Below are 12739 nucleotides of genomic sequence, written 5' to 3'. Positions count from 1 at the left end.
ATGCCATCTACTTGTATAAAAAGCAGGACAGTCCAATAAATATGCTTCACAACTGTTTCCAACAATAAGAACAATTATATTTCTTAAAGACTTAATCAGCATATTAGAATGATTTCTGAAGGATCATGTGACACTGAAGTCTGGAGTAATGATGCTGAAAATTCTAATTTGCCATTACAGAAATGAATGACATTTTACAATATATTCAAATAGAAAACAGTTCTTTTGTAATGATATTTCACAATATGTTTTTACATAAGTTTTGATCAGCAGCCTATGTGAGCAGAAGATACTTCTTTCAAAAACACTATAGAAATATTACCTACTTCAAACTCTTGGACAGTGGAGTAATTTAACATTTAAAAATGCATTTAATAGTGGTTTTAGATTTTTGGACCCCACTGTATATATTGTAGAAATGTGCTATGTTCTTGAATGCTGTAAAATTCTAATTGAGCTATAGAGACTTAACAAGTAACTCAGCTAATGCACATAAACTAAACGCTAATAATGATTCTTCTCACATAAACCATTTGCTTTAGTATCTAGAAACAGACAAGATGATATGCATAACTTAAACAGCGGGCTGAATTTATACAATTATCGAGCCGAGGTTTCAGCTGGTTCATCTATGGCCTGTCAAAATAGATGTGCTTTAATTAAAGGTCTGCTATTTTCTGCATTGGTGACCCGAGGCAGAACGTAATAAATGAGGTTTATATGAGCAAACTCCCCCGAGCACTGCGGTGTAGAGCGTGGCAGAACAGCACAGGGATGTTGTCTCACCTCAGTCCCACAGGCTCTCGAACCGCAAACTTGATCTCATTCCCCAGCATCTGACTGATCTGAGAGAGAAAAAGAGGAAGTGAGGAAAGGAGAAAGAGAAAGACACAAGGGAGACAAACACCACGCTCAGAATAATAAAAACAGGTAGTGACAATTCGGACAGAAACTTCCATTCATTCCTGAAGCATGACGAATTGGTGCACGGCCGGTTGTCCACAGTTTTGTGGTGCGAATCATGAAGACATCTTTCATTTAAGTGAAGAAACCTGTCGGTAGCAAATTAGCGAATGCCGCCACCCACACTGTGTCTCTGATGAGTTCCACAGATTCACACATATTCAGGTTTATGGCTGTCATTCAATGCATCCACCTACTTCTTCATAGCTGTACAAGGAACTCAACGTGTTGGCAAACACAATTGTTTAATCACCTTTTTGGGAGGTGAGACTGTTCTATCATTAGAAGCATATCACGGGTGCCCATATGGTTGCTTAAAACAGTTGAAAAAAAAAGAAAAGAAAAGAGCATTTATTGCTCCTAGGGGCATTTTGGTTTCTAAGGAAATCTTTTAGTTTAGAACCAAGTAGCTAATCTGATTTTAACTATTTAATTTCCAGAGTAAAGAAAGATGCATGAAGCACAATCCCCAAAAAGAAACTCCTATGTGAAGATTCCTACTGGAATCACTCGATTTTACACAATATTTTAAAGAGTAATAGTCAATGTGGTGGATTTTCTCTAAAGTAAAAGTGTACATTCTCCAAGTAAAAATGACATTATAACTGAAATATTCTAAATGGATTTGAAAGCAGAACTGAATAGAAAGCTTGTGAATCAGCACTGAATCTGGAAAAATTTACGCACAGTTCAAATGGCTATTACTTTCATCCAGTGAAATTTTCATTCAAAGTACACTATTGTTCAAAAGTTTGGAGTCTGTAAGGTCTGTAAGGGGTCAAACAGGATTTTTGATGAATATTAAGTTTAAAACTAATTAGAATAATTAGAAATCTTTGGTAGAATTATAAATGACTTTACTGTCACTTTTGACTAACTGTGCTCTCACTGATTACAAGTATTGATTTATTTTTTTATTGATAAAAAAAAAAAATCTTACTGACCTCAAATGACCGTGTATATGCTCAGCAAAACAGTCTGGGTAAAAATGAATGTAAATCTCAGAATTTCTTTTATATTTGGTTTGTGGCCTGAATGTTAAGACAGAGGTTAGTATCAGAGGCGTTTCCAGCTTTTTTTTTTACAGTCTATGGTCATGCAGCAGTCATCATCAGAGAAAACACCCTCTCCATGAAGAGCTAAGAGCTCTAGTTAGCCTAGAACCAATTATAACGGCTGCGCTGCGCATGTTCAGTGCTTTCTTATAAAATTTAGAATGATGTTTCAGAATTGTAATTTAAAGGACGATTAAATAAAACGATGCAGACAAAAAAAGCTTCACATTTCAAATCAAAAGCTTCAAATATGAAAGCTTCCCGCAAAATGTGGGACAGGTGGTCCCCCTTTGGTAAGATTAAGCGGGTTTTTGATTTACACACGGTTTAATGTTTGTCGATGATCACGTTATTTTATATTTGAGTGAGTGGGCAATCTTCTATCGCTTGTTTCAGCTTCTTCTCCTGTGTTTTTATCCGGAGAAGATTCAGTACTAGAAGATGCCAGTACAAGTGTTAACGTATAACGTTAGCCTATGGTAGTAATAACCAGCTAGTTAAACAAATAGGCCTACAGTGAAAGCCAGCCAGATGATGATCTTCAGACTTTAAGGATAAAAATCTTTCCGAAAAATTCCCAAAGTCTTGTTTTCTTCATTTTTCTTAAATTTTTGCTTTCCTGCTCGCTGACTGTCTCAGTTGTTAACTCGCACTCTTGTGGTTGACTGTGCTAGCTCCTCCCCTACCTGCTGCATATTCAACAGAGAGGAAGAAACGGAGTAGCCCATAGGCAACCGACAGCAAAGAAATGTATTCTATAGGCCCCTTGGTTAGTAGACCAGCACCCCAGAATCACGATTGATTGCTCTTCTATAAATCTGTGCAAGAAAGAACCATTTTTAATTTGAGCCACATCTCCAGGTTTGCTGATTGATGACATTATAAATGCTGTGAGGGATATGAGCGGGAAATTGTGTTTCATTTATTCTCAGTGGTGCTCAGCGAATGCAGATAAAACAGCACACCTCCAGAATCCCACTCACTTTGCAGACAACCACAGAGTCAGTGCATCTGCATGGGCTTCCTTAAAAAGACTGAGAAATGAGACAGAATGGGAGCGCAACAGGGAGATAAGAAAGAGAAAAGCATTGTAAGAGACAGAATGGAGGCAGAGAGGTGGCAAAATAAGAATGCAGAGATAGAGAGAGAATGTACACTATGAGGACTGTGATCGCACAGGTCCCTGTGGATCCTGCCACAGTGATACAGCAGATGCTACAGCTGGGCTTCATACTAGGAAGTGCTAATGACTCGAAAATAAATTAGATTTGGTGACTGCCAGAATGCAGATGCCCAGAGCTGCCCAGACAATCAACACAATAGCACCAAAAGTAAACAAGAGACATAATAGGAATTGTTTTGTTACATCCAATACTGCTGTCACATAGCACGTATTTCAACTCATCCTCTGCTAAGGGACTGTTCAAGTTAATGAAATGACAGCATGATCCGATCCCACACTATCTTTCGAAGAGCAGACAGACAGGCTCATTTTATGGTTGAGAGTGTGAACATTGCTGAAAGAGCACAGGGTAAAATCATGATAGATGGTACATGACAGGACAGGAAGTTATTAAACTTTACACAGAATCTCAAAATCATTTTCCATTTTGAATAAATGAAAGTTAAAATAATTAGAAATTGTGCCAAAAAGTAGAGACATTGTGACACTGATGGCCAGATTTTATTCTTCCACTGAAGCATTTCAAACTATTCTGGAATGCATGACGGTCAGGGGAATGGGTTGTTCAAAAGAAAACGGATTCTGAAATTAGATTACATCATTATTTTGATCATCACTTTGGTTTTGATCTGGGTCAGACCTTATGTACGCGCTGTTTAAAACCATTTAGCAGGATTGGGATACTGCAATCCAAAAAACCAAGGTGATCCTGATCCGAACAGAAAGGGAGGATTTTTTAGGAACAAAATGTTAATTGTTGAGTGGGATCATGAGCAGGGACAGACTGGGAGTAAAAACGGCCCTGGATTTTCTCCCAAATAGGCCCACCACTGCTATCTTACAGTATTACAGCAATCCTATCACATTTATGGCAAATAACATAAAACCCATGGTGACCCTGCTGACAAAAACAATAGAAACTATCAGAGAAATTTGAATGATTTGCACTACAAATACCATCGAAAACATTACAATCAACATTTAAATATTAAAACCATTAAATAATGGTTTCGTGTGATGAGGACATATTACATTAGGATTTAGTGACTTTAAAGAGTTCATATAATGCAATTAAAAATGTCCCTTTCTCTTTGGAGTGTTACCAGCTCATGCATAAAGAAGATCTTTAAAGTTACAAAAACTAAAGTCTCCAATCCAAAGGGATATTCTTAATAAAAGTTAAAGAGTCAATCACGCCTACCTAAAAATGCTCATTATACTGTCTTTTTAGACATTGGGTTGCGAATTGCGCCACGTAAACATAAAACCATGTCTGCATTTGTGATCGGAGAAACATCAAACAACATGCGCTACTCTACATTCCTCAAAACTCACATTTAAAATTATCAGTGGCAAATATGAAAACGTACTTACAGACTGTGAGTCAGAAATTACCATTCTTGCAAAGGATACAAACAGCATTTAGGGTGAGTGCTTGATTGTCAGGTGAAAGTGAAAGTGAAGTGACATTCAGCCAAGTATGGTGACCCATACTCAGAATTTGTGCTCTGCATTTAACCCATCCGAAATGCACACACACAGAGCAGTGAACACACACACACACACACACTGTGAACACACACCTGGAGCAGTGGGCAGCCATTCATGCTGCGGCGCCCGGGGAGCAGTTGGGGGTTCGATGCCTTGCTCAAGGGCACCTAAGTCGTGGTATTGAAGGTGGAGAGAGAACTGTACATGCACTCCCACCACCTACAATTCCTACTGGCCTGAGACTAGAACTCACAACCCTTCGATTGGGAGTCCAACCCTCTAACCATTAGGCCACGACTTCCCACGTGCTGGAGCTACCTTCTGTAGAACTTAATGGCACTAGAGCTGGTGTCCTCAAACGTTAGTCTGTAGCCTTACAGTGGTTCTCCAACTCAGAAAGTCATAACAGTTTTAGAAGAATGTTGTCTGTGGTATATTTTCACGCAAAACAATAAGAAATGCCGCAAATATCCCCACAAATTTTGTCATTTATAAAATAACAGAAAAAATATCTGCGAATGCCTGGAGGGACTGATTACAGTTTCTATTGAAACCAATACAATTTTCATTATAATCAGTAAAGCCTCTACAAATTGTTTCTTATTTTTTTCAACAGAGGATTTACATTTATTATTGTCTGAGCTAAAATACTTGAACTCTACATAAAAAGAACAGAATGCAAAATGTATAAGACAATGATAATCATAAACCTAGAATCTAGAAAACTTGAAACAACAGAATTCTTAAATTTGCGTATTCATATGTCTGTCTGTATGTGCGTGTGCGTGTGTGTGTGTGTGTGTGTGTGTGTGTGTTGTTAATCGGCGCAATCACCTTATAGGCTACTTCATTTTCCCTATCTTCTTAATATCTCTCAAATAAACATTGTAGAATCACTGCTGTCTCTTTATGAATGAATGGAATATTCATGATAAATAGCAGTGGAAGCTTGAACTGGGATTTTATAGTGCTATAAGTTACATGCTGTTTTTTTTTTATTTTTATATATATATATATATATATATATATATATATATATATATATATATATATATATATATTGTTATACTGATAATGTGCATTAAAGTGGGGGTGAAATGCTATTTCATGCATACTGAGTTTTTTACACTGTTAAAGAGTTGGATTCCCATGCTAAACATGGACAAAGTTTCAAAAATTAAGTTGTATGTTTGAAGGAGTATTTCTGTTCCAAAAATACTACTTCCGGTTTGTCACAAGTTTCGGAAAGTTTTTTTCGAGTATGGCTCTGTGTGACGTTAGATGGAGCGGAATTTCCTTATATGGGTCTTGAGGACACTTCTCCCGTAAGAGCGCGCTCCCGTATAACAGAGCACTGAGAGCACAACAGACTTCACTGATCAGAGCGAGAGCGTCGCGAAATGTCACAAAAGGAGTGTGTTTTTGGTTGCCAGGGCAAGACAACCCTGCACAGATTACCAAAAGAGAAACAGCATTAAGGGACCAGTGGACGGAGTTTATTTTTACAGAGCATCAACGGAGTTGTGCAAGTGTTTGTGTTTGTTCCCTGCATTTCGAAGATGATTGTTTTACAAACAAGGCCCAGTTTGACGACGGATTTGCGTATCGTTTATTTCTTAAGGATGATGCAATCCCAATGAAAAAGGGTCACGATCGTGTGTTGGAACCGCAGGCGGTGAGTAAAACTACTTCAAATATCTCTGCCTCCTTGTTAGTGCGTCCGCCTCCCCTGCCGGAGACCCGGGTGCGAGCCCCGCTCGGAGTGAGTCGTTGCTGATGCTGCTCTCGTTCAGTTTCAGCCTCTGAATCTGATTCTGGATCATAAATATACGCTGAATCTGACTGTTAGCCATGGTTTGTTTTGGATGGTTTTTTCTTCACAGTAATGTCACAGCTTCCAAACGCTCTCAACGCAAAAGCCTACTGGCGCTCGTGATTCTTTAGCTCCGCCCACACGTCACGCCTCCAGCCATTCGTGTTTTTCCGGGAAAAATCGGGACAGACTATCTTTCTCTTATGAATATAATAAAACTAAAGACTTTTTGGAGTTATGAAGGATGCAGTACTACTCTATAGGTACTCAAGATTAACAGGATGTTGAGTGAAAACGAGCATTTCACCCCCCCTTTAAGAAATCTAAGATGAAAAACTGCAGGCAGATATACCATGGAGTAATCAGTGAACTTATAATAACTGGAGGACTAACCCAAACCAGGGAAGCAATGTAATTACCTGCATTACCAAAAATAAAAAAAGATCCCCATTAGTAATAGCCTGCTCATATGGAAAACACTATAGTCTGTATCTGCTTTAAAAAATACTTTCTTAATAATTTTAAACATTTATCTTAAACATGATTTTAAACATGAGCTAGACAAACAGGTTACAAACAGTACATCACTGTTGGACAGAATTCTTGTATGTACAAAACTGCTCCTTTTAGGAAATGCAAAAACACTGTAGTCGATATAGGTAACACAAGTTGCTATTGTGGTTTTACATGTGGTCAGACACTTTCATGTTCCATTATATAATTAATATTTTACCATGCTTAATTTTATTCAAGCTTAAATGGAGTTTTTCACCAGAGAATGTTCTGTGCACCATTAGAATGGCTTTGACTGAGGCATCCTATAACAGTATCTTTTTATCAACTTTCAGGTTAAAAGTGTTTTTTGTTTGTCTGTTTGTTTTACAGCTATGTGGACGCAAAGGCTATTTAAGACTGGGCTATGACAAGATGGCAAATGCTAGATTAAGATACTCTTCTCCGCTCCAAAAATACATAAAACATAAGTTAATTCAAACAACCAGTTGCCGTTGAATTTTTAAACCAGCAGAGACCGTCTCTAAACTCTCCATGTGGTACTTAATTCAAGATAAGGTTTTGCTGACAGTTTCAGAGTTTAATGCCGAGCTTTTTTAATACTTTTCATGTGTTAAATATTCGTCAAACCAAAAGAGAGACATACAGTTTGACCATATTTCACAAAGAAAAGTGGTAACTGTCTTTTACAAAAAAAAAACTGAGGCCAAATTTAAAATTATTTGCAAACTACAAAGATTACAAGAAGCTACACAGAGTCACATCACTCGACAGAAACTGCAGCTTTCAGGTCAGAGGTGATCAACTGTAGTCATAATAGATTAAACTAAACTAAATTAAATCCAATCCCGTTTTTGCTGTTGTATTTCATTACGATTCACTGCAGCAAAGATTTTAAGCTCTAATGTGTACTTTACCAACTGGCTAACTGCAAATTGCATTTTATCTGGTGGATGGTTCTGTGACGGGCATCTTATCTGAACTTATTTGAGGCAGCCGAGACCTTTCTAAACTAGCCCAAATATTTCAATATGCTGGCTGCATTGGCCCCTGCAAAAAATTCTCAGCGAGTGCCGACATCCTGATTAGAGGCTACTGCAGGTCAGACTCTGAACGCAGAAGATAAAAGCCAGGCATAGCAATGAGAGTGATCTCATGGGAGCTATTACCAAAGCCCAGGTCCACTTTTGTGAAAGACATGTAAACAAAAGTTGCTCTTATGAAGATGAGGTCAAAACTGAGCTCAATGTATTCGTTATCACATCTTTACACTGCTCTGTCTCTTTCTACTGTTGTCAAAACTATTGTTACTTACAGATGCTGCTTTCATTCAGATGCTTTGCGGGTCATTTACACCAAAAGACCATGCACAAATAAAAACAGTGCTTCACTAGGTGTGTATCATGTGATTGTGCATGTGTTCGGACATGTTTGTCTGTTTGGTCTCTGTTGTGCAATTACTGAATCATGCATCTGTACAGTCATTCTAGCATGCGTGGTTTTCACAGGAACAGACCCTTCTCCAGGAAGCAGACCTGAATCATGAGCGTGAGACGCATTTAGCAAGACTAATAATGCCGAGTAGTGTGGCACAGGGCAGAGAGAAGGCAGGAAGAGGAAGAAATAAACAATGTTGTTTTGGAGGGAATAATCCGGCCTGTGTGACCGCTTGCTCCTTCATCCTTCATCAAGCACCGGCACATGCGTGAAGGAAATGTTTGCAATGCAGGGAAAGGAAAGCAACAGAAACTCTACTGTAAATCTGTCATTGGAGGGATGTGACTCATCTTAACGACTAATCTTATTACCAACAAAACAAATCGATATTCAAAAATGCTCTTTATTAAAAGAACAGTAAACGCAGAAAATAAAAATTGATGTTCCAGACCTGTATGACTTCCTTCCTCTGTTAAAAACGTAAAAGATATTTTGATTAAGGTTAGCTTGACTAGAGGTTCATTTAAACCACAAGTAGCTTGTAGCTTAGCAAACACTTGATGGATCTACAGCTGTGCGAATCTTTCATTCCAATCTCTGCAAATGAAAGATGCCTAAATCATACAATTCCTTTTCAAATTATACTGAATAGCCACAGTGTGTTTACCAGAAATACTTCTAAATGGCCTTGTTATTTCCTACAAAGCCCTTACATCAGTAAAATAACCACAGAGTTGAATCAGACGTGTTGAAAGGGGAAGCACAGGACGGGGTCCTTTCCACGGCTCCCCTAATGTAAAAAAGTAACCCTAACCTCTCCAAACAAACTAAGACACTTCACTCTTTACTGTATACAGGAAACTCAACCCATGGAGAAAACAACAGCCGTTTCCCCATGTCACGCTCGCTTTCCTGTGGGTGTGCAGCTTGAGGATGACTGAAAAGTAAAATGGAGTGCTTCCTTCTTTTATTTTTAGTTGCAAATGGGTTCATCGTTCTCTTTCACAAAACAGATCAACAATTTTCTAGCTCAGCGGCGAGGACAAGCAACCTCAGATAAGGGTACAAGCGTCAGAGAGCGCTTTCTGAACATGACTTTTATACAGTATAGACGATTTTCATATCCACTAGAGATGCTGGATTACTTTGGGCACTAAGTGCAGATCTAATCTCTGGATAAAGCTATCCAAGTACAAGCAAAACAAGAACAAATGAAATCAGAACAGGTTTTACCTGCTTTATAGCAATAGCAGTAATCAGATAACAATACATATGACATTTTTGTGACAAGAACATTGTTTTCAAGAGCTGCCGTTTTATAATGAAATGATTCTTGAGGTGCACATGCAATGTTAGTAGTTTTTTTTTTTTTACATCAAAAATGCCATAATTTATAAATAAAATATGCCTTTAGGAACACTGTTTAAATTGATATTAGTTTTTAAGACTTAAATGTTTTCAGCATTGACTGGGTACCATTTTTTGCATATGAAATAAGTATGTAGACCCATTACAGCTGCCAAGATGAACTAATCATGGAAAATCTTTGATCAAGGCGTCATACTCTCATTTACTCTCATTGCATAAAAGTTTCCAGCTCTGAGCATTTTTAGCCGATCACAGTATCATTTGTGTTGCAATTATCAACCTATTGCAACACAAATTATTTCATCATAACAAACACATTGCAGCTACAATACTGTATATCTCATTGAGCAGTGTAGACAGCATCATTTATCAAAACAGAGGTTTTGGTGTGCAGAACTCAAGTCGTTCACACTGAACTAGAACTGACTGATAGCTCCAGTGATTAAAAAGGAAACGTTTTTTAATAAATTTCTATATATAATTTGATCAGAATTTAAATAACAGGTCATTTTGATTAAAGATTTTGCAACAAGAATGTCTGACTGTAAAAAAAATATATAATAATACTGCAGGTTACAGATTACTTATTAGAACTAACACGCATACAAATGTGTGTGTGTGTGTGTGCAAGTAAAATAAGATTAAAAACATTATTTTGACAATTGCAAATGCACTTCCCTGGTGATAAGTAAATATTTTTCTCTTATGGCAAATAGATTATTTAAGCTGATTTGCTTTCAAAAACTGCAGGGCACAAAATCTTTTGTTCACAAAACAAATGATTAATTGTGTTTTGTTGCTGTAATTCAAAGAATATTTAATGTATCATGAGTTCTCGAAGGAAAAAAATGCATTCTAAAACGGATCCACAGATGCACTGAGACAGACAAGTCATGACAGATGTTTTCTTTAGCAGACAGTTTGTATCCATCTGCTAGAAATGTTGCATGTCAGTTACATCAGCAACAGTCAGGTGGTTCTTACAATCTGACATTGGCATATATTATTATCTACTGGCAAGTAACATTTTATTGATTCAACCAGGACAATTTTTACATAATTTGGAATTTTTGGACAGGAATTTTGTAAAACCCAGGGAACATACTGCTCAAGAAGTAATCGGTAAAATGAACCCAAAATAGAATCAGGCTACATTAAAAAAAGAACAATTTTAAAAAGGCTAAACATCTAAATGAACCTTCATAAAAGTACAACCGAGAGAAAGCACATCAGATGAGCAAAAGATTGCATCATGTTTTTCTACAACTCTTATCACACACACTGACAATATGATTATGAATGCAAAACATTAATATATGTGTCAGCATGTGTAAGTTGTTATGCAAGTCACATGGAGCTTGGCAGAAGAAATAAATAAGGACGCAATAATGCAAGATACTGTACAAAGACTAACCTTTGACCTATGCACTTCTCCATCATCATCCTCTCCACCGACCCCCAGGATCTTGCGTGTTTTGAGTCGGCTCACCAGATCGGTCTGACTGTGTTTCTTCATCAGAGGTGGATGAGGTTTAGTGGCCATTCCAACAGTCTACAGAAGAGAAGAGGAGTGTGAGAGCAAGATCAGATCTGATTTGTCACTACATGTTCACACATGTACTGTTTGTGTGGCCACACACACTCCTGTGCAATGGGAATGGAGTTCTCATTCTTCTATTTATGAGATAAAATCTTTACTATGCACAATTCTCAAGAGCACCAGGCTGTCCTGACATACCAGTGAACCCCCAATGAGGCAGCAGATTACTCAAGGGAACCAATTATATCTCTAAAAGGCAGCAAAAAGACATTACATAAGACAAAATAAGTCTTGACAAGTTGCACCGTTCTATTCAAATTAGGACAAGCTTCTATGAGAGAACTTGTGGGCACAAGCCACTGTGATTTTATATCTAGAAACTATGGCCTGTAATTTCCTGTTATTTGGACATTATTTCTCAGAATTGTGACACGCGAGGCCTTCAGATAGGCTGGTTGCTCAGACACTAGGGGTGGAACGCTACATTCGTACCGAACTGTCATGCATGTGGCCTTACAACGAATGTAGACAATTCACCCCCAATCCAGAAGGGGGCCCCCGCAGCAATACAATGCTGTTTGATAACATAAAACAATAAAATTGTAAAATAAAATTCCATAATTCCATTTTTAAAAGGTTTTTAAGACTGTAAACTGTTGTTTTACTATTGCATGGCATTTCCATGTTATTCATGATCTTACAGAGCCTAAAAGCAACTAATGCATGCTGTCAATCACTTAAACTGCTGACCAATCAATGTGTTTGCACGAATGCTCTGTTGCCTCTCCCTCCTGTAATCACATGCCGAATCCGTTACCCCGTTTTGTTCCGGGACCTCGCAATTTACAAATTAAGCACTTCATACAAGGAATGAATTGTCATATGGCAGAAAGCTACATCCTATTTGTCTTCTTTATTTTACAAAAGCAAAATGTTTTTGTTTTTTGTTTTTCTTTGGAAACGCAGCGCTATTTTGGTCTCTGTGCTACTGGCCCGAGGCTATTAGCCCTGCCCGGACCATTTTAAGCACTGGCTCGCATGGTCCGACAGTGAAAAACCGGCTAATAATTAAACTGTTGTTGTTGTATCAGACACTTGCACTTAACATTAGGCTATTTGGAAAACAAGCTCAAATTGAGTTAAGGTTTTTGCCAGTGAATGAGGAGATCTGTTTTGTGTCTCAACAGAACGGCCTATGCACAGGATATTTAAAACATAAAAAAGTATTTTGGCTAGATGGCAAAAAACCTACTTCTCCAGTCTTCAAACACACAAAAACATTAGCCTTAACAGACGTAGTGATTGTGTAAAGAAAATTCAGTACTATTCAAACAGTTATCTGTTTACCCTTGCTTTGCGAATAAGCGGAGATCTGT

General features: G+C 37.8%; 2 protein-coding genes across 3 annotated transcripts in view; one reads left to right on the top strand and one right to left on the bottom strand.

The window, feature by feature from the left end:
- The window catches only part of LOC127977209 (homeobox protein aristaless-like 4), a 539817-nt gene that overhangs the window by 154124 nt on the left and 372954 nt on the right, over nucleotides 1-12739 (top strand). The window lies entirely within an intron of this gene.
- LOC127977217 (tumor protein p53-inducible protein 11-like) overlaps nucleotides 1-12739 on the bottom strand; it is a 61910-nt gene that overhangs the window by 5203 nt on the left and 43968 nt on the right. The window contains exons 3-4 of the mRNA XM_052581947.1: nucleotides 11238-11375; nucleotides 787-845 (exon numbers count right to left, since the gene is read on the bottom strand). Coding sequence (XP_052437907.1) covers nucleotides 787-845; nucleotides 11238-11366 — 188 coding nt within the window. The 5' untranslated portion in view covers nucleotides 11367-11375. The remainder of the gene's footprint in view (nucleotides 1-786; nucleotides 846-11237; nucleotides 11376-12739) is intronic.

This window comes from Carassius gibelio, chromosome B18 (genome assembly GCF_023724105.1).
Source record: "Carassius gibelio isolate Cgi1373 ecotype wild population from Czech Republic chromosome B18, carGib1.2-hapl.c, whole genome shotgun sequence".
Taxonomy (NCBI): Eukaryota; Metazoa; Chordata; class Actinopteri; order Cypriniformes; family Cyprinidae; genus Carassius; species Carassius gibelio.
The sequence above is the reverse complement of the archived record's forward strand: the minus strand, read 5'-3'. Positions and strand labels throughout refer to the sequence as shown.